The sequence below is a fragment of the Crocuta crocuta genome, unplaced genomic scaffold, assembly GCF_008692635.1.
Source record: "Crocuta crocuta isolate KB4526 unplaced genomic scaffold, BGI_CrCroc_1.0 scaffold367, whole genome shotgun sequence".
NCBI classification, from domain to species: domain Eukaryota; kingdom Metazoa; phylum Chordata; class Mammalia; order Carnivora; family Hyaenidae; genus Crocuta; species Crocuta crocuta.
This window is the reverse complement of record NW_027527936.1, coordinates 616,188-638,641: the sequence shown is the minus strand read 5'-3', so window position 1 is coordinate 638,641 and position 22,454 is coordinate 616,188. Positions and strand designations below refer to the sequence as shown.

Here is a 22,454-nt window from a genome sequence, read left to right as displayed (position 1 = left end):
TGGCTCAGTTGGTTAGGCATCCAACATCGGCTCAGGTCATGATCTCGCGGTTCATGAGTTTGAGCCCTGCATTGCCCTCTGTCTGTGCTCACAGCTCAGAGCCTGGAGTCCGCTTCAGATTCTGTGTCTCCCTCTCTCTGGCCCTCCCCCACTCATGCTCTGTCTCTGTCTCTCTCAAAAATGAATAAACAAGGAGGGCACTTGTTGGGATGAGCATTGGGTGTTATATGGAAACCAACTTGATGATAAACTATTTAAGAAAAAAATGAATAAACATTAAAAACATTTTTTTTCAATAAAATTCTCAATAAAAATGTCTTGTCAATGTCTAAAAAGATACAGGGTCAGGGATGATCATGAATAAAAGACTGAGAAACATGCTCTACACTATACAGCCTGCCTTCTTTTAGCAAGTGGGGGAAGACTCGATCTGTTTTACTAAGTAAAAATGATGTGTCACTTGTTTCGTTGAAGAAATATGGATTATGTGCTTATTTTATGCCAATCACCAGATGGCAAATGATTACAAGAACTTGAAGTATCCTTTCTTTAAGGAATTATCAGTCTGGGGCGCCTGGGTGGCTCAGTTGAGCATCCGACTCCTGGTTTCAGCTCAGGTCATGATCTCATAGTTTGTGAGTTCGAGCCCCATGTCAGGCTCCATTCTCCTGGTGCACAGCCTGCTTGGGATCCTTTCTCTTTCTTTCTCTCTCTCAAGATAAAGAATTATACTTTAAAAAACACACACACACACACACACACAAAACTATCGGTCTTTCAACTAAACAGGAAAATTCAATATAGTATGATAAGTACTGATAGGGATAATGAAAGAATACTGCCTTATCCAGTCTTGAGGACAGGGGGAAGTTTCAAACGGTTTCTTTTTTATTTTTTAAATAATTTTTCTAAATGTTTATTTTTGAGAGAGAGAGAGCACGTGCAAGCGCACGAGCTGGGGAGGGGCAGAGAGAGAGGATCCAAAGTGGGCTCTGTGCTGACAACAGAGAGCCTGATGCGGGGCTTGAACTCACCAACCGTGAGATCATGACCTGAGCAAAGTCGGAGGCTCAACTGACTGAGCCACCCAGGTGCCTCTCAAACTGTTTCTTAGAAGAGATGGTCTCAGCTGGAACATAATGGAAGAGTGGGGATTAATCAGCCTCCAGCGAGAGAGTGGACTGGTAGAGGCAGCACCCCTGACAGATACTAGCATGTGAAAAAACTCAACGTCACAGGAAGCCAAACTCGACAAAAAGGGGAAAGAATTTGGGGGAACAAATAAAAAGATGAAGCTGAAGCAAGCAATGTCCAGGTCAGAAAGTACCCCCAAAACTCATGCCACAAAGTTTGAACTGTACCCTGAAGGAAACAGTGAGCCAGTAGGAGAATAGCGTGACCCAAATTGTCCTTCAGGATTCCTTTGGCTGCAACGTGAAGGGCAGTCAGAGACTTAAGACAGAGGCAAGAAGGTAAGGAAGGCCTGCCACAAAAATATCTTATAGGGGCGCCTGGGTGGCTCAGTCACTTTAACATCCGACTCTTGATTTTGGCTCAGGTCATGATCTCACTGTTCTGTGGGTTCGAGCCCTGTGTCAGGCTCTGTGCACTGCCAGATCCTGCTTGGGATTCTCTCTCTAAAATAAATAAATAAGCTTAAAAAAAAAAAAAAAAGAATATCTTAATATCTTATAATAGAAGGTTCTTTTTCATACCCGACCTACGACATAAGTTATCATATGCCATGGTCTTCAACTCACTAACCATGACCTCTTCTGTGAGTCTCTTCTGCCCCACCCATTACCACTGGTAACAAAGGTTAAAAAGCATTCTAGGATTTGTAGATATGGTACCCTCTTTGGTGTCACAAAAATACAAAATGAAAACCAACATTACAGAGTATTAAACATTTTGATAGGTTGTCTCTCTGAAAAGTAATTTACTCACAGTGCCTTCAATCTCTGAATAGAGTCCTGACCAGAAGCTGAAAGTACTTTTATCCAGCTGATACAGTCGAGATTTCTCAAAGGTTTCTGAATCCATGATCTGTCCTAACTCCAGTGGGACATGAGTTGTTGTTTTATATATCCGTCTCTGAAATATTTTGAAGAAAACACTTTGAGACAGTCAAACCACCTTCCTTATTTATTGCAATAGTCATTTATGATCAAACACTGAGGGGTTACAGCATTAACTTGTCTCTTAAGTCTACTGAATTTGCTTTACCTATTCACAAATATTACATTTGAGCAAGTGCATTGACCCCTAAGACAACTGACACTGCAAAGTAAAAGCACAACAAGAGAATCAGAGGCTAGCTGACAAGGGAAAATTAAAGTCAGGGTTGCCGTCACACTTCAGTCTGCACATGTACACCCAAACTGTACATCGCAAAGGGTATCACTCACTCCAAGACAAGCATGTATCCTATATAATACAGAAAACAGAGGTGCCTGGGTGGTTCAGTCAGTTAAGCGTCCGACTTCGGCTCAGGTCATGATCTCACGGTTTGTGGGTTCGAGCCCCACGTCAGGCTCTGTGCTGACAGCTAGCTCACAGCCTGGAGTCTGTTTCAAATTCTGTATCTCCCTCTCTCTCTGACCCTCCCCTGCTCACGCTGTCTCTCTCTCTCTCGCACACACACAAATAAATAAAAACATTAAAAAAATTTTTTTAATAAAAAATAAAAAAAAGGAAAAGAAAACAAATTCATGGAAAGGAGAAGGAAGCCATACTAGCCATAAGTATTAACAGATATTGTGGCTAATTACTAAACTTGGTCCTGGAAACTAAATTCAGAGAAATCTGAGGAATGACAAATAGAAACAGATCAGGTCCTCAAGAAAGACAAACTTAGAGCACCTGCAGGGCTCAGACAGTTGAGCATCTGACTTTTGATTTCAGCTCAGGTCATGATTCCAGGGTAGTGGGATCGAGCCCCGTGTGGAACTCGGCACTGAGCATGAAGCCTGCTTAAGGTTCTCTGTCTATCCCCTTTGCTTCTCTCCCCCCCACCCCCACTCCTGCTCACACATTCTTATCTCTAAAATTAAAAAAATGAAAGACAAATTTTATCGTTATGCCAAATTCTAAATGGGAAATTTCAGCCCATGGGACATAATACAGGGCACAGAAACTAAGCAATATAATGGACAGCATCTCCTACAATGGTTTTATGACACATGACTTCCCTGTATGTTGCTGGGCACCTTACCAAACCCTCCATAAAAGGTATTACATGAAAGCATAACTGAGGAGGCGTCTGGGTGGCTCAGTTAGTTAAGTATATAACTTCGCATAGGTCATGATCTCACAGTTCGTGGGCTCAAGGCCCACAACAGGCTCTGTGCTGAGAGTTAAGAGCCTGGAGCCCGCTTCAGATTCTCTGTCTTCCTCTCTCTGCCCCTCCCCCACTTGTGCTCGCTCTCGCTCTCTCTCACTCTCTCAAAAGTAAATTAAAAACATTAAAAAAAATTAAAGCATAAATGAGTAAAGGAGACATTCTCAAAAAGTAGTTACTGTAAGTGCGCTTATCATAAAAGTAAGACAGATAGATGTTCAATACCCCTCTCAATTTAGACACTATATACTGTGTGTTTACTTTATCCACAGGATCTTCTTTAGGACCTCAAGATTCAGTACTAATGAAGTTATCCAAAGATATCTGTGTCAGAGAACTTAATGCTATACAGTTTAACACCTCTTTAAAGATCCTGGACAAGGGGGCACCTGGCTGGCTCAGTTGGTAGAGCATGCGACTCTTGATCTTGGGGTCATGAGTTTGAGCCCCATGTTGGGCACAGAGATTACTTTAAAAAAAGACCAAAAAAAAAAAAAAAAAGACTCAAAAGATTCTTAAAAAATAAGTAAGGAAAAGAAGATCCTGGGCTAAAAGAGATCAAGACACAACTCAGACACTGATAAAAAACTAAAAACTGCAATTTATATTACCTTTTTTAAAAATTGTTTTTGATTACCTCTTTTTCCTTTTCTATAATCTAAGACTTCTTTTTTAATGTTTTATTTATTTCTGAGAGAGAGAGAGACAGAGAGACAGCATGAGCAGGGGAGGGTCAGAGAAAGAGGGAGACACAGAATCCGAAACAGGCTCCAGGCTCTGAGCTGTCAGCACAGAGCCCAATGCAGGGCCTGAACCCACCAACCGTGAGATCATGACCTGAGCCGAAGTCTGATGCTCAACCGACTGAGCCACCCAGGCGCCCCTATATTACCTTTTTTTAAAACATTTTTTTAATCTTTATTTATTTTTGAGAGAGACAGAGTGCAAGCAAGGGAGGGGCAGAGAGGGAGACACACAATACAAAGCAGGCTCCGGGCTCTGTGCTGACAGCCTGACTCTGGGCTGGAACTCACAAGCCATGAGATCATGACCTGAACCAAAGTCGGATGTTCAACTGACTGAGCCACACAGGGGCCCCTAAAAATTGCAATTTAAAGATTCATGTAGAACGTAACCTGAGAGGAGATGTTTGGAGAGGAAATACTCAAGAAAGAGTTCCTGTAGTTAAAAAAAAAAAAATTTTTTTTTAAAAAGGTTCTCAGAGCCACCAGGTTGACACAATGACAACAGAGAAGGCAGGTAAAACAAATCAGCAGGGAGAGACTGCAATAAAGCAGACAAACAAAATCTATCTCATTTAAAAGTTCAGATCTCTAACAGCGGGTCGTTCATTGTATCTCCAGGAAACTGTTAAGTAACTTTCACTTTCTATTGTACAGCTCTGTTTAAACAAAAATAATAAGGACCTTTTTCTGAAAAACAGGAACACGTTCTTTGGGGAAAACAACCTACTGTATACATGTTTGTTTTTTGTTGTTTAGAGGAAGGTCCTTAGGAGGATTTGTTAAGTCTTTATTTTCAGGAAATGGTTTCCTAATCCCGTGGTTGAACATCACCGGGAAGTTGTGATTAGTAAAAATGTTGCATCTTCCTTTTATAGGCCCATGGGTCGCTGCCAAAGATAAAGGACGTTAAGTCTGGGCCCGAGGATCCCAAAAAAGCTGTGGGCCAGGCACGACTCAAGTCAACTCAAGACAACCCTGTCTTCCCTTTCACCAGGCCCTAAGCGGCCTGGGTCCCAGGATCATGTCGCGGAAAACCTCCCAGAGGCACCAGATACCCTCAAGGCCAAGCCCGCCATCGGGCCAACGTAGGAGGCCTAGTAGGGACCCACAGGGTCGGGGCTGGTGCTGGCGCCGCAGGAATCATGCAGGGACTTGCCGGTCGAGACCGACGCTGGCCGGGTTGGCCAGGTGCCGGGGCCCCGTCTAGGCTCACCTGTCGCTGCGCTAGGAAGGTCTCCCAAAGATACACCGTCCAGGAGAAGAGCAGCACGGCCCCGAAGATACGCTTCTCGGCCGGCATCTCCCACATCGCGTCCAGCGACGCCCACATCCCCATGGCCACCCGGTTCCGCCGGCTTCTTCGGCGTGCACCGGTGCCACACCGATACCAGTCCCCTCACAGCGTCCCCGCAGTGCCACAGCGATATCCGTCCCTTCCGAGAGCCCCTACACCGACACCCGCCTCCATCCCACCCCTACGCGCAGCCGGCAGTGCTACACCGACACTGTTCCCCACGGCGACGCCCCCAGGGCCTCCCACTTTCCGTCGGAAAAGGACCATCCCGCCTTCCCCACTTCCGGCCGGAGGCGGGCCGAAGTCCACACGCGGAGTTCCGGCCTCTGTCAGCCCCAGCTCGGCCCCCCGTTCAGAGTACGCTGAGCTGCGTTGCACCAACATTCTTCCCCCTCCCTCCCTTCCACGCCGGCTTCCCGCCAAGGGTTCCGCCCTCCCTCCTGGGCCCGGCCGCGCGGCGGAGCTGTCGCTTTCGCCCGAGAGGGAGATGCCCCCCTCAGGGCTTGCTCTGGCAGGGCTGCGGCTTGCGCCGGACTCTCCCGGCCAGCGCAAGCCCACTGGTGGCCGGGGCTGAGCGGGGACTGACGCAGAGGGGGCCGCCACTCCCGTCCCGAGGAGGCGGAGAAGAACCGCAGAGGGGCCGATTTCGCCGGCTCTGGAAGTCGTTCTTCTGACCTGGCGCAGTTCAGACTGTGGCTTGGGGTGCCCGGGACACCTTAGGGTTGGAGGGGTGTTATACGTGCAGGATTTGGGCCCTTGTTGGGGTGTTCCGAGTGCAGACCTGTTAGAGAGTGGGCGCTAGTGATGAGATTTTCATTTAAAGATGTCTCTGTCACCGCAAGCGAAGGCGGAGGTGGCATCTTGCCTAAGAGAGTGTCCTGGAACAAAGCGACAAAAGCGTGGATTAAAAATACCTGAACGGAGAGAACCTTACTTTCCGTAGGGACAAACTCCTGTCAAAGCTCAGTGCCATGTTTATCTTGGAATTGAGAAGTGAAATGTGGCCACGGGGCGCTTGTTAACACATTTATTTGACTTGAAAAGGGAATTTTTTTCTCCCCAAAGAGAAGTCTAATTTGGTTAGCTAGTTTGTCAGAGAGACTGGCGTTGCTAATTTGCATAATTATTATTTACAATAAATTGAGCTAAATCTGCAGCTGCAACTAAAATATATTTAAATTGCAGTAATATTGTAATCTAAAGATGTGTTGAAATTAACAATATCGAATTTCCCAACTCTTCCCAAATGCCTGGAAGAGAAAGTAATCAGTATAATTAAAAATCACTTGAGAAAGTGAAGGATTCTAATGAGTGGATAACAAATTCTTTTGCTAGATTGTTTCCAGGTTTGTTTTGTTTTGTTTTGCTGTGCTTTTAACAGAATTAGTAGTAGACCCTAATTGAACTGTCCACTGAGGAATGAGCACTACTTGACTTTTGGCATATCACTCAGAAGGAAACCAAAGAACTGATTGACATTTCTATAACAGAATTACCAGCATTCCCTTGTGAGTCATCTTTCTTGGCATTGTATCTATGAAAACAAAAAAGAAAATTGAAGCAAGAACCCTGTTAATCTAGCAGTAAGAAACAGTCATTTAGATACATGAATTAATTGCTGGGGAATTCCCATCCATCTCACTGAGATTATGTTTCCAGTAGAATTTTACCTTTTATTTATGTATTAACAAAATTTATAATCATGTCATTTTGAGCAGCTGTATATTAAAGATAATTATAATGCTTACTCAGCTCGGAAGAACTCAAATACATAAAGCCATACAATTACGGGGAAAAAATTTTTTAACTTCCTTTGATCCATATTTTTTTCACGAATAAGTGATCAGTAACAGGTTTCTGAAATGTAAAAAGTACTGTCTTTGGATAAGATTTTATAGAGTAGAACATAAATGTAACTTAGAGATGAAAGAACAATATAGAATTATCAAATGTTTAAGAGCTCATTTGTGTAATTTTATTTTATTTTATTTATTTATTTATTTATTTTCACGTCAGACGGGTAATGTGCCTGCGTCGTAACAAGGTTTAAGGGCGGCACATGTCACACAACGGCGTGAGCACCCAATCATCACGCTCATGAAATACAAAAGGATCCTCATTTGTGTAATTTTAAATGGATGATGGTGATCATTAAATTGTAGAGTCTTTTGGATACATTATTAAAAGCGATTTGACAGTTTTATCTTAAACTGTCATTATTTACCGTTTGTGAGAGTTTACATATTCATTGCAACCATTTAAATTTGTGATGAAAACTTTAGCTATCAACTTAAAAGTTTGAGGAGATAAAACACTTTTTCAGAATTCCCTCTCCCTTGGGCTATCATTGCCATGCCCTCTTTGGTTTTCTTGTCTTCTTCATCTGTCTGGGTTCATCCAGCTCCATCCTGCTTCAGTTTGTCCAAAAGCCTCACGGAAACTCCTGCCAACCAAATGCTATGGTTAGAGCGAGTACAGGTTTAGAATCAGGCTGCTTGAGCCAGCCACCGATGCACCACATATTAGCAAGTTACTTCACCTCTCTGTGCATTGGTTTCTCATCAGTGAAATGAGAATACTACTACTTGCTGCCTCCTGTTGTGAGGATCAAATGAGAAAAGTCATGTAAAGATTTCAGCAATGTATATGGCTCTGAACAAGTGCCTTTTAAAGACTAGCTCTGGGGCACCTGGGTTGTTCAGTCAGTTAAGTGTCTGACTCTTGATTTCGGCTCAGGTCACATCTCATGGTTTGTGATTTTGAGCCCAGGATTGGGCTCTGTGCTGGCAATATGGAGCCTGCTTTGGATTCTTTCTCTCTCCCTCTATCTCTGCTCCTCCCCAGCTTGTTCTCTCTCTCCCTCAAAACAAAACAAACAAAGACTAGCTACTAGCTCCCCAAACGTGAGAGAACTGCATCACAGTGCTGATCTGTCACCATGTGTCTGAAGAGATATGGGAACAGGAAGCTGGTAAGAGGTTTCTAAAAGTCAAGACCTGAATTCGCTCATTCATTCAATGAATATTGAATATCTCCTAAGTATTAGGCATTGTTCTGGGTCCCTGGGATATAACAGTGAACTAGACAAAACCCCTTTCTCTCCTGAAGCTTAGATTCTTAGTGGGCTGGGGAAGATAGATAATAAGCAAATGCATGACAGTAGAGTGGAGGAGGTGACAGGTGCGGTGAGGAAAAAGCAGGGAAAGGAGGCTACACTATGTTGGCATAAGGGGCACCTTCTCTATATAAAATAAGCAAGGAAGACCTCTCAGATTGACATTTGAGCATACGCCCAAAGAAAGTAAGAGAAGAAACCACATAAGTATCTGGGGAAAGTGCAGAGGCCCTAAGGTCAGACAATGATTAGTATATATGAGGAATAAGAGGGTGTAGAAAGAGGAGAGAGAGGCAGATCATGTCATCATGCGGTCCTTTAGATAAGAACTTCTACTCAGTGAAATAAGAAGCCAACGGAAGGTACTGAGTGGAGGAGAAATCTCTTCTGCCCACCGTGTGGAGGGTAAATTGAATGGGGACACACATGGAAAAAGGGGGTCCAGTTAGGAGGCCATTTTGAGAATCCAGGTGAGAAATGAGGGGGGGCTTTGACTAGGGTGGTAGCAGCAGAGGGAGAAGTGAATTATGGAAAGTGAATCATTTGCTACCCTGTGCAGAAAGATAGTGTTTGTAAATAGAAGGGTTGGTGTGTATGAAGACTGACATGGGAGCCTCAAAACAGGCTGTCACCAGGGTTTTGCTAAAGGAGAGAGGCTGAATTTGGGGGATAAGGATTCTCCTCCCTACGGAGTGGCGGACACTGGTAGGAGAGTTGGTCTACCCATCTAACCTGAACGATAAAGTGCTCTCAAGTCCTTTCCCATGGTGCCTTGATTTCCGGCTTGCCACACATCCAAATTTCCTTAACTGATGCCCTGGACATAAGTACTCTGGTCTCAAGAATGACCCACTTCCCACACTGGGAATGAATACTTGATACCAGTCTCTTGTGATTGTGGTGTGACTCACACTCCCTTTCTGGAGAGCTGAGAGCCAGAAACAAGGTGACTCCATCAGTTTCTACCACACTGTGCATCCTCATAGAAGCAGCCAGCCTGTTTATCTTTTACATCCAGATCATTCTATTCTGTCTCCCATATGGGCTACCAAATCTATTTTACTTCCCTGTCTAAAAACCCACAATGACCTATTTCCAACAATATGATATGACCTTTAAGGCCCTTTATTACATGACATCAGTCTACTCTTCTGGACCCTTCTAACATTTTCTTTGAAATACCCCAGAAAATAACTGAAACAAGATGACTAGAACTATGTAAGGAGACACTTAAATGTAGATTGTGCAAATAATGGAGATAATGACTTTAATTTTTTTTTTTAATTTTTAAAGTAATCTCCTACCCAACATGGAACTCGAACTCAGGAAATTGATATCAAGAGTCACACTCTCCACTGACAGATTCGGCCAGGTGCCTGGAGACTTTGACTTTATTTAAAAGATCACATGGCACTCCTTACCAGCGTAGTGAACAAACTTCTCACCCACACTCACAGACAGTGCACACTGTTGGTAACTTCCATCTGTTCTGTTCACCACATCATGAATTTTTAAAAAATTTTTTTTAATTTTTAATGTTTTATTTATTTTTGAGAGAGAGAGAGAGACAGCATGAGCAGGGGAGGGTCAGAGAGAGAGGGAGTTACAGAATCTGAAGACAGGTTCCAGGCTCTAAGCTAGCTGTCGGCACAGAGCCCAACACGGGGCTGGAACCCACGAACCATGAGATCATGACCTGAGCCGAAGTTGGACGCTTAACCGACTGAGCCACCCAGGCGCCCCACCACATCATCAACTGAAGCTGATCTGAGGATGAAGTTAGTGTGTCTTACCCTGAAGCCCAAACCCTTCACTGTAGCTTAGGAAACGGCCAGTGCTTCAGCCATCCTGAAAATTCTCCTTCTCCAGCCAAGCGATCCTCCTTTTTATATGGCTCCATGGTGATTCACCAGCAGAAATACCTTCCATCTCATTATCTATGTAACCCTTTATGGGACTTCTCAGGTGTCACTTCTGCAAAGCCTTTCCTGGCTCTACCCTGTATTTACTAACCTGTTTTTACACTGAGTACACTATACAGTGAAGTCTCATCTTACACAGAGGTTGCATTTTAATACCAGTGCACTGGACGAAACATGATCAAAAATATCCTTGGAAGTCCCTCAGGAAGATGTCAGCCTGGGAGATTGTTATATTGTGTCCTGTTGAATGTGAGCACTGCCAGTTTTTCTCCAGGATGGCAATAAATCACTGCTGCTTTCTTTGCACAAATGAAATGTTTCATTTGGGTGGCGGATAGTTTCAAAGTATTTGAAATGTGACTGTAATCACATTTATTGTGGCAAAAATGCACACACTATTAGGCTTGTGGAATCTGAGACTCATCCACTCAGAGGATGATCTACTACCATCCCCCCCAGTGGGCCATCCTTCCCATGGCGGGGCACACCCATCAAGTGAAATGGCAGGTAGGTCCCTCCTTCCCTCCCTGCCCAGCTGGGATTCACATAGGAGAATTCAGCTAAGTTCAAGGTGGTATGACCCCACTATATTATATAGAACTCCTTGTTCTGAAATTACCTGCCCAACCAGCCAAACTGGGTGCTCCTGAAGCACTCAGGACAGATTCTCATGGGTTATAATGCTTAGACTAGATTAAGTATCAATAAAAGTTGGATAAAATTAAAGTGTCCTTTATGTCTACCCCACCCTTGTCTACCTCTGAGTAATTAATGCAGACAGACTCCTGGGCCATATTATTTACCTTGAGACCCAAGACCAGCACAAGAGGCAGCCTCTCTCTACAGGATAGTCTACAGCATTGCCCTTAAACAACACTTTCTTGCTGTTTTTATTGTATCCAATCTAACCTCTTCAGCATGGAGCTCAAGGTTGTATCTCCGACCTACTTTCCCTTCTTTTCCCACCACCCACATTCCGGTTTGGCCATCCTTGTTGAAATATGCCTGTTTATGGTCTCCAGCCTACCAAGTGACATCATTATCTCGGAGACATTTTTAACTACTACTATACCCCACATTACCCCACCACATACATAAATAGAAGCTGAGCCCTAGTGAATAGAGAGCCAGTCCTTACAGGGTAATTTCAATATAGTTCTCTATCTTTATTGATACACCACCACACGCATGAGGGAAAAAACAGTGCTTTTCTGGAAAACATTGTGGAGTCCATCACATTTCAGATGTGGAAGTAAACCCTGAGGTTGGCAAGGGACTTTGGCAGTCAGAACAGCTGCAATAGGGCTCAGAGGAGCAATCCCTCTTCGTGGTAGGTTTGTGGGAAATGATCATCCCCTCCAGGTCCTTCACTTTGTTTTCCACCATCTGAAGTTTTTTCAAAATTCTCTCTTGCAGGCCCAAGGACAGGAAGAAATTGTTGTCTTGAATTGGCAGATTGGTCCCTTCTGGGTTGACCAGCAAAGCCTGAAAAAATTCTGCGCCCTTCTTGTAAAGTTTGTAGAGTGTGATTACAAACAACAATATTTTCTAAAATAAAACAGAAGTTGAATGTTACTTGTTTATTCACACTAATGCTTCAGTTTACTAACAGAATCAAATCAAAACAGAAACCTAACAGTAACAATAATCCCTCATTCCTATGCCGAGGCTTCTGTTTAACAAAACATCTTCACATCTATTTCCTCTTTTGATCTTCATCACAAAATGGAGTGATAGGCAAGTCAGGGATTATTTGCATTTAATTAGTAAAGATGATAATAATAGATGCCATTTGCTAAAATCTTGTCACATGCGGGGATCTGTGATAGGAGGGTGTTTTGCCTATGCCTGACCTGTTCATGTAGAAAAAACCCAGAGCTGGGTAGCCATTTAAATACCTTCCAGTTTGGACTCTGCCGTTGTCCAAGGTCATATACTTGGAAATGGTAGAGCCGGGACTGTAACCCAGGAATTCTGACTTCCATGTATGTTCCCTCAGGACACAGTGGTCTGAAAAACTAGATTCCTGGTCATGGGGGGAAGAAAAATTTAATGATCTAGGGCAGATTCCTGTCAAGATAAAAAAAAAATCATCTTTCTTCCTTATTATGACAACTGGCCCTGTTTATTGAGTACATACTGTGTGCTGAGCTTTACACACACAATATCTTCTTTAACCCTCACTACAACTCTGAGAGAGGCACTGTTAGCAAACCCATTGTACAGATAAGGAAAGTGGGTCTTTGGAGGCTGGTTGCTCTCAGCTAACACAGCAAGTAATGGAACCAAGATTTGAGGCCCAGCAGTCCGACTCCAGAGCCCTTGCTATTAACCACTTGTTTTACTACCTCTTTTCTTGGCTGAGGTGTCTGGAGGGCTGTGAATTCATCTAATTGAGCTGAACATTAACCAAACAAGAGCAGAACCCAGAATTAAAGAAAATAGTTTGTGTTTTTTACTTATATTCTTCTATTAGCTAGTTGAAGTGAGTGTATACACATATATCCTCATTGGGGATTTGCGTTAAATTATATTAAATGAGATTTTGGAGATTTGAAATAAGAATCCTAAAAGTTGGGTTCAAATCTCAGATTTGCCAGTTTTTACAATTTATGTCAACTTGGTTAGGTGATAACCAAGTTTGCTTGCCTACAAAACGGAGATGATAATGAAAACAAAACCTCTATATGAAAATAACCTCTATCCATTTCATGTTATTGTTGGGATTCTAAAAGTAGTTTGACTAGGGGCACCTGGGTGGCTCAGTTAAGTGTCTGATTCTTGGTTGTGGCTCAAATCATGATCTCATGGTTCATGGGTTCTGCTTGGGATTCTCTCATTCTCTCTGCCCCTCCCCCTAGCACACTTTTGCGCGCGCGCACACACACACACACACACACTCTCTCTCTCTCTCAAATAAACTTAAAAAGAAAACATTTTGGGGATCCTAGGTGGCTCAGTTGGTTAAGCGTCAGGCTCTTGCTTTCAGCTCAGGTCAAGATCTCACCGTTTGTGGATTAGAGTCCCCCTCTCGGCTCTGTGCTAACAGGCAGAGCCTGTTTGGGATTCTCTCTCTCTCTCTCTCTCTCTGCCCCTCCCCTACTTGTTATCTCTCTCTCTCTCTCAAAAATAAACATTAAAAAAAGAGAAAGCATTTTGACTATATTGTAAATATAGCTATTATTGTTGATTAAACTATGAAGTTATTATTATTGGTGATTAGAAGTATGTAAAATCCTAAATGTTTTTTTTTAAATGTTTTTATTTATTTCTAGGAGAGAGAGAGACAGCGTGAGCAGGGGAGGGTCAGAGAGAGAGGGAGTCACAGACTCTGAAACAGGCTCCAGGCTCTGAGCTGGCAGTCAGCACAGAGCCTGACGCGGGGCTCGAACCCACGAACCGTGAGATCACGACCTAAGTGAAAGTCGGACGCTTAACCGACTCAGCCACACAGGCGCCCCATAAAATCCTAAATGTTTCTTATAATCTCAGCCAATTATGCTCCTATTCCCCCAAAGAATCCTTGTGTATTTATTGAGCCTGATATTGTTTTTTTCCAATGTTTTATTTATTTATTTATGTGTGTGTGTGTGTGTGTGTGAGAGAGAGAGAGAGAGAGAGAGAGAGAGAGAGAGTTCACAAGCACGTGAGCAAGTGAGGAAGAGGCAGAGAGAGGAGGAGACAGGATCTGAAGTGGGCTCTGTGCTCACAGCAGAGAGCCTGACATGAGGTTCAAACTCACGAACTGCAAGACCATGACCTGAGCCAAAGTCGGGTGCTTAACTGACTGAGCCACCCAGGCTCCCAAGCCTGATATTGTTAAAACAAAGAAATAATGAAAATATTGATGCCTAAATGAATATACATGCCTTGACATCAGGTACAGAACAATGTCACAGTAAGAACATGAAGGCCAAACCCAAGGTCCCAATTATCCTTGCAATGCCTATTCTATTAAAAAGTACCCCTCATGGTGTCTGGTACATAGTAGAAACTCAAAGATGAGAACGTGATCAAGTAAGTTTGAGATGAAGCTGCCTTCTCAGTTTATAAACTTGTTTGATCCGTTTTATTCTAAAACAAGCCACACCACTGCAAGAGAGGGAGCATTTTATGCTCAGAACCTAATTGGTGAAAGTTTTTAAGGATAATCTAGTTTCAATCAATTTCAGCGATTAGGGTTCATCTTTGCTCATCTGCATGGTCTTTAAAATACGCTTAGCATCAACGTGGGAGAGAACTAACCAAATTCCAATTTATAACTATTTAAGTTCCTCTGTAACAAAAAAGTATAACCTGAATTGACCGAACACTTCGTTTCCATAAGGCATATACTCCTACTCCCAACAAAAGCAAAAAGGAAATCCCCAGGATAACTTGCACGGTTGGAGCAAGAGTATCTAGTATTCCAAAATTTGTTTGCTGAGGGGGACTAGTCTCTCCCAGAAGAGTTGCTTGTAGCCAATTCCATACTGAGCTCAGAGAAAGATATTCGATGAGGTTGCCCCAGACAGAATATGAAGACGAAGATGTTGACATTTTGGTAAGACAGCAGCTCCAGGAACTACATGTGGAGAGGTTTCAGGAATCTAGATATGGGCTACGGAGAGAGGCCTTGGAGCCAAGGTGTTCTGGAGCCACTGTGAACTGTACATTGTGATGTCACTGTTCCAAAGATCAGCTTGCTTCCCACTCACCCAGTGAACTTTCTCACTCAGAACCAACCAGATACCGCATTTTCAGTTCAGTCATGCCACTTCCTCCGATCTTTGGCAAGTTCTAGCTCTAGCCCGGCACCATCCAATTGAACTTTCTGCAATGGTGGGAATATTCTATGTCTGCTCTGTCCAATGTGAAAAGTGTGGCCAAGGAATTGAATTTTACATCTTATTTAATTATAATTAAGTGAAAGTAGCCCCTGTGGCTGGTGGTCACTTTCTTGGAGAGTGTAGACATAGAACACTTCCAACAATACACTGAAGGGACAGCAAGTATTAACTTAGGTTAAGTGAAGATTTGCGGATATAAAGAAAGCTTTCCTGAAGAGTGAACAGTTTGCTCTTTAGAGATTAGGTAAACATGGAGGGGGGATTATTTTGTAGCATTCCCTTTTTTCACATGTCACTATTGTTTAGAAGTTGTGATCTTTGGGAAGACTTTAAACATATTTGAGGCTCATTTTGCTCATCCGTTTACAGATGGGGATGCCACATCCTTTGCAAGGTTTATATTAGAAACAAATGGGGGGTGCCGGGGTGGTTCAGTTGGTTAAGCGCCCGACTTCAACTCAGGTCATTATCTCATGGGTTTATGAGTTCGAGCCCTTCATTGGGCTCTGTGCTGACAGTTCAGAGCCTGGGGCCTGCTTCAGATTCTGTGTCTCCCTCTCTCTCTGCTCCTTCCTTGCTCTTTCTCTCTCTCAAAAATAAACATTAAAATTTTTTTATGCTAAATGTTTTTCTTAATGTTTATTTATTTTGAGAGAGGGAGAGAGAGAGAGAGACAGTGTGAGTGGGGGAGGGGTAGAGAGAGAGAGGGAGACAGAATCTGAAGCAGGCCCCAGGCTCTGAACTGTCAGCACAGAGCCTGACACAGGGCTCGAACTCACGAGTGTGAGATCATGACCTGAGCTGAAGTCAGATGCTCAACCGACTGAGCCACCCAGGTGCTCCAAAATTTAAAAAAAAAAAAAAAAGGTATAATTTTTTAAACACTTTGTAAATTGTAGTGTGCTGCACAGTAATTTATATTACATGTTATCAAATCAATTATTTACTGACTAGTACCTATCTACTTTCAGCAAGGAGGTATGGAAATACAAAATGTATAATCTGTACATGAAAAGAGTTCACACACAAGTGTATAAACTGTGAGATCAACTGTGAAGACAGCCAAGAATCCAAAAGTGGGTTTGCACCAAAGGGCGGGAGGGGCACTAAAAAGGAAGAAAGGGGACAGTTATGACAATTTAAAGAAAAATATTGTCTGATGCTATTCCAATTTGCTCATTCTGGTTGAAAGGACAGCGACAGGGAGGCCTGGAAGAGGAGGAATAACTGCTTTGTTCTTGCAGGAAGGGGAGGTACGGCAAGTCGCTTGAGGTGCCAGAGACCCATCCAGAAAATGGAGCCTAGAGTGCTGTTGGAAATGTACTTATGGCTGAAATGATCTACTGGTTGAGGAGTGACTGCTATTGATGTTAACCCCACAGTCTGCTAATGACTGAACACAGAATCTTTTCCAGCAAGGAAAAGTGACACAGATAAGACTTTGGATTTGGCTATTATAGGTTGAACATAGGTCAGAAACCATTAAAGAATGCTAATCAGAAACTTTTTGGAGAAAGATACAGCTGTGACAACTAAATCATTGCTTGAGACTCTCTATACTAGATTAGATCCCCCTGTTACATGGCCCCTGTCACTTTCCTTTCAAAGCACTTAACAATTTTTGGTTTAACATCTGTCTTTCCTGACTATTATCAATTTGAAGACAGGGACCATGTCCCTATTGTTGACTACTATATCCCTAGGGCTTGGGACATAGCAAACATCAAAATATTAAGTGAGTGGTGCCTGGGTGGCTCCGTCTGTTTGTATCCAACTTTGGATCAGATCATGATCTCGCAGTTCATGAGATCAAGCCCTGGATTGGGCTCTGTGCTGACAGCTCAGAGCCTGGAGCTTGCTGTGTGAGCAGGGAAGGGGCAGAGAGAGGGGCACAGAATCTGAAGCAAGCTCCAAAGTGACAGCACAGAGCCTAATGTGGGGCTTGAACTCACAAACTGCGAGATCATGACCTGAGCTGAAGTTGTACACTTAACAGATTGAGCCAGCCAGATGCCCCAACATTAAGCATTTTTAAAAATAAAATATTAGATGAATTCAAAGTCCCCTGGAAGAAATCTAAATATCTTTATGGCCTATTTCATCAAGTGCCTACTACGATATTTGTGTACTTGTTTGGGTAGAATCTTTTTATTTTGTTAAGTTTATTTATTTTGAGAGCGAGAGAGTGAGCAAGTGGGGGAGGGGCAGAGGGAGAGGAAGAGAGAGAGAATCCCAAGCAGGCTCCACACTGTTAGCTTACAACCCAATACAGGGCTGGAACTCATGAACTGTAGATAATGACATGAGTCGAACTTAAGAGTTGGATGCTTAACTGACAAAGCCGCCCAGGTGCCGTTGGATAGAATCTTTATAGAGTTAAGAAGATAGGCCTTTGGGAGTACAATAGAGCTGGGTTAAAATTTTTGGCTCTCCTACTCACTGACCTTGTTATCTTGAGCAAATTATTTAACTCCAGCCTTAATACCTTGTGACACAGGAGTAATTTCTACCTTGTAAGCCTGTAATGAGAAATTGAACATTTGTGTGAAAGAATAAGCTACCCATAGAGATAAGTGCAAGTATTGTTTGTAGTGACATTTATAACCAAATGCAAGGTGTTGTAAATCTCCATAGTATAACATACCTTAAAAGAACCGAGTCCAAAAATCCATTTATAGTTTGACTACCTTCTTAGACACATGAACATCTCCAATGATGATCACTATGCAAGACATCTCAGCTCACCTCTATTTATTTATTTATTTTAAATGTTTGTTTACTTTTGGGAGAGCATGCCAGCTGAGCTGTCAGCACAGGGCCCAACATGGGGCTCAAAGTCACGAGTCGTGATATTGTGACCTGAGTTGAAATTGGATGCTCAACTCACTGAGCCACCCAGGCTCCCTCAGCCCACCTTTAGTAGTGTCATCCATTCATCTATCTACCCGGCCAGCCATCGGGCACTTTCACATCACACTGTATTAAGAGTTTTTGACTTGGGTCGCCTGGGTGGCTCAATTGGTTGGGTGGCCAACTTCGGCTCAGGTCAATCTCACGGTTCGTGGGTTGGAGCCCTGTGTTGGGCTCTGTGCTGACAGCTCAGAGCCTGGGGCCTGTTTCAGATTCTGTGTCTCCCTCTCTCTCTTGACCCTCCCCTGCTCACGCTGTCTCTCTCCCTCAGAAATAAATTTTTCAAAAAAGTTTAAAAAAAAGACTTTTTGACTTATATACTGTAATTGCAGTATGACTTATGCAATGCCTACTTTTAAGCCTTCAAAAGGTTCTTCACCGACTTTCAAACAAAACCCGAAATCTAGAAACTGGTTACATGGCACCAAAATATGGTTGCTGCTTACCTATCTATCCAACTTTCTCTCTTTTCTCTTTCCCATTTTTTCTCTCAGCACTAGCTATACCAGACTTGTCAATGTCATGAACACACCACAAAGCCTTTCCACACAATAGGATTATCCTCTCTGGCTAATTCCTGTTGATTCTTCACGTTTCAGTTCAAACATGGCTTCCTTAAGGAAACTCTTCCTGGACTTTNCCTTTTGCTGCCACAGATTCTTCTGTAGCACTTTATGTAGTGTTTTATTGTCTATCTTCTTTACTAGATTCTAAGCTCCATAATGCAGGAAACTCACTACATCATGTTCAATACTAAGGAGCCAGCAGATAGTATGAGCTTAGTGAATACTTGGCTATAGCTTTCCTGTGCCTCCAGTCTTCTCTTTTCCAGGCTAAGCCTGTTGAAGACAGGTCAACAGGTTTTTAAATCTGATTATCCTGGTTCCCTTCCTCAAAGTGGTTTGGACCTCCAAAAGCAGTCTGTCACAGAATCTATTCCTGAAGGTATAGACCAAGCAGGTCAGACTAGAGCAGGCCCCTCTTTCCAGACTCAGCTCTATATAATAGGAGGCTTTGCCTGAGTCAGCAGTATAAAACCAGGGGGTATCAGTCTATTGTGGGGGGTGACAGGTGGGGAGAAGGGATTGAGCAACTAGTCTGACTTCTAGAAGTTTCTCTCCAAGAGAAAAATGGACTTTTTAACAGGTTACAAGTTACAGAAACCAGATGAACCAGTTTTCCTCTTTGCCCAAATGAGAAAAAATGTCAACACTAGATGTATGACTGGCATTGGATCGGCATGACCTGGCTTTAACTTCAAACTTTATTCTCCATTCTTCATTTTCACAAACAATATACTTAGTTTAATTACAGAGCTATGGTGTTTTTGGTACGTTAAGTACCACCTGCAACCTTCTAATGTTCTTCCTTCACATTGACTTCCCCTCCCTGATATCCTTTGTCAGATGAGATTGGAAACTAGGCTCCACCTATTCCCAGCTTTTATCAGCTAGGTAAAACACTTCATTTCCATCTTAAGTTTTTAGCTGCCAAATAAGGGTAACTGTACCTACTTCATGAAGTTATGAAAATTCAACAAGATAATTTTATGTAAAGTGCTTTAAAAAAGTGTAATTATCTTGAATTCTCAAAGTACCTTCCACTTTGTATTCTAGGCCACGGCTTCTCAACTTTTTCTATGCCTATGAATCATCCAGAGATCTTTTTAAAATGCAGATTTGGGCCCAGAAGCTCTGGATTGGGACCTGATATTCTGCATTTCTAACAAGCTCCAGGTGATGCCCATGCTGTTGTCCACCGACACACTTTGAAGAACATTTTAGCTACCGGAGCCCTCACATGAAAGCTCCGCACCTTGATAAATTTACTTTGCATTTTTATCTTTCCAAGCATCTGAAACTGTCTCTAAATATGTGTGCACTTAAAATAACTGGTTAATAACTAATTCATCTTCCAATGACTATGTCCTTGACAGTGCAGGGCAGATGTAGGCAACCTGGAACCGAGAAAGGATAGGTTTGGGATGGAATACTAATCAAAAACTTTCTTTTCCATCATTTCTCAACACCCTCCCCCCTTTCCTCCCACTCTTTTTCACACGTGTTCATAAACATGGGGAAACACGTAAGAGAATTTTCGGTAAAAGGACAGAATGAAAGTATCTGGTACTCTCAACTTCTACCCATCATTTAGCAGGCATTCTTGAATTGAAAACAAAGTCAATGCTTCCAGGTTTGTGCCTGCATTTGGACAAATCCCAAAGACACATCAAGTAAAAATGACAGTACGAAAAGCTATAAAAATACCTCTCTGACCTTCTGAACTATACATGCTGGGTTTCACATAAAACATTATCTTTAAGGACGCTTGGGTGGCTCAGTTGGTTAAGCATCCAACTTCGGCTCAGGTCATGATCTCATGGTTCGTGGGTTTGAGCTCTGTGTTGGGCTCTGCGCTGACAGCTCGGAGCCTGGAAGCTGCTTCAGACTCTGTGTCTTCCTCTCTCTGCCCCTCCCCCGCTTGCTCTCCGTCTCTCAAAACAACAACAACAACAACAACAACATTGTCTTTAATAAAAATCAAATGAAGATGCTCCAACTGAAATAGAAAATAACCTTAGGATGAACTTGAAGCAAACTTTCAATAGCATTCTGAAAATTAGGGTTTGGTTCCACTACAAAGGGACCCACTTGGCCCTTTCTGGGGGTAGAAGTTAGGAGTGGTTGAATGGACGTGGTTCAGTATTCAGCGAATTAGCAATCTTCTCTTGTTCTGGGCTAATAATGAAGCCATCAGCTTCATGCTCAGTTTCTCCTGCTCACATCACAGAAAGTGACATTTCAAGATATCCCGTACCTCTTCACTTTATAGGTGAGGAAACTGAAGCCCACAGAAATTAGCTTAAAGGTACCAAGGAGTCAGTAGTAGCCTCAGCCTCTAAGATGTCTCAGTGTCCACTCTGCCATTTTTTCTTTTAACAGATTCTTATTTGAGAACCCTATGTTACCTACTAGGATCTGAACCAAGAAACCACTTGGGCACTATGTGTGTGTGTGTGCACACAAGCAGACGCGTACACACACACACACACACACACTTAGACTCTAAGGTTTTTAAGGGTCAGAGAAAAGGTCTTAAAATCCTATCCACAGGCATAAAAAAGGGACATTAGGAGTGTCTGAGTCACTTCATCTCTAGCTAATGAAAGGGACTGAGAACATCACAACGAACAGAGAATAAAGCTGCTGTATTTATAAGAACACATTGCTTTCTTTGTCTTTAGACATACCTGGCTCATTGTCCACTGAGGTTCAATGCATCCAAAGACCAAGCTCACCTTGACTTTCCATCCTCTTCCCAAAACTTCACTTCTTCCTTTTGTATTCCAACCTCAACTGGATGCATCAGTACTAAATTTGTTTTCCTCAAAACGTTTTTTTTTTTCACATCCAACTCTCTCCTTTAAATGTCATCTCTTCTTCCTTGTGCTCCAACAGATAGTATAACTCTCATCAGGCTTGCCTCCGTTATTTCAACAGTCTTAATATCTACTGTTTCCATTCTCAGCCCCTCACATCACAATCATTTCAAGTGATCTACAAATTATTTTTAACATCGCAATTAACATCATGACATTTTGTTCAAATCCTTTAAAGGCTCTCAGCTGCTTATGGACTCGAGTCCAAACCCAATAGCATTCATGGTTGGGTCCCAGCCCATCTATCTGGACAGTCATCTCATCCACCTTAGTGCTCCCCTTTCGTTGCAGCCTACCACATTCTTTGTAGCTCCCTGGAAACATGACTGCATCCATCTATGCCCTTCATGTTCTCCTTGGTATTCTTTCTACCTGGACAAACTCCTGGGCATCCTCTTTTGGGAGCTCTCTTGACCCTCAGAGCTAATTTCTCAATTTCAGAATTTTCTCTGCACAAAAACTTTAAGACAATAGTCCTTCAGAAAGAAACTTGGACTGAAAGGTTTGGTTAGTAAGAAATGAAAAACTACTGGGGTAAAATAGAAGTGCACATTCCAGAAAATGCAAGTGCAGTTTCAGTTAATGTATGGCATGAAAACTCATTATGAGTAAACAAGAAATGGGTGAAAAATTGTAATTTATTGAAACTCAACTCAAAAAATATAAGATGCTGTAGTGTACAATATATTACACAAAGCACCCTCAGGTGCACATTCAAGTCAAGTAAGAACTCCATATCCCTTTCCCTAGCCCTCCCACCCTGGGATCTTAGTATTTGTTCCATATACAATCATGCACACTTAATTTGAAAAAGGAAGCCCCGATATATTTTGATGTATTAATTAGCACCAAACAAGAG

The 22,454-nt window shown here is 42.7% G+C and overlaps 2 protein-coding genes and 1 non-coding gene across 3 annotated transcripts in view; all 3 read right to left on the bottom strand.

The window, feature by feature from the left end:
• ZMPSTE24 (zinc metallopeptidase STE24) overlaps window positions 1-5,594 on the bottom strand; it is a 40,427-nt gene extending 34,833 nt beyond the window's left edge. The window contains exons 1-2 of the mRNA XM_077751965.1: window positions 5,300-5,594; window positions 1,948-2,094 (exon numbers count right to left, since the gene is read on the bottom strand). Coding sequence (XP_077608091.1) covers window positions 1,948-2,094; window positions 5,300-5,422 — 270 coding nt within the window. The 5' untranslated portion in view covers window positions 5,423-5,594. The remainder of the gene's footprint in view (window positions 1-1,947; window positions 2,095-5,299) is intronic.
• A 1,796-nt stretch (window positions 5,595-7,390) lies between these two features.
• On the bottom strand, window positions 7,391-7,494 carry LOC144221678 (small nucleolar RNA U13). The gene has a single exon (XR_013332138.1). It is a non-coding gene; the product is annotated as a small nucleolar RNA U13 (small nucleolar RNA).
• Window positions 7,495-11,559: 4,065 nt separating this feature from the next.
• TMCO2 (transmembrane and coiled-coil domains 2) lies at window positions 11,560-15,059 on the bottom strand. The gene is made up of 2 exons (XM_077752188.1): window positions 14,714-15,059; window positions 11,560-11,965 (listed from the first exon to the last, which is right to left on the bottom strand). Exons 1-2 carry the CDS (start codon window positions 14,954-14,956, stop codon window positions 11,651-11,653), a joined length of 558 nt encoding a protein of 185 aa, XP_077608314.1. The 5' UTR covers window positions 14,957-15,059; the 3' UTR covers window positions 11,560-11,650.
• Window positions 15,060-22,454: the final 7,395 nt, after the last annotated feature.

What these genes read in the sequence shown, in the direction of transcription:
- TMCO2 (XM_077752188.1), bottom strand. Translation starts at nt 14,956, where the DNA reads ATGTCAACATCTTCGTCTTCATATTCTGTCTGGGGCAACCTCATCGAA. An exon ending in GAAGTGTTCGGTCAATTCAG is followed by an intron (nt 11,966 to 14,713) that starts GTTATACTTTTT and finishes GTTTTATTTTAG; the next exon opens with AAAATATTGTTGTTTGTAAT.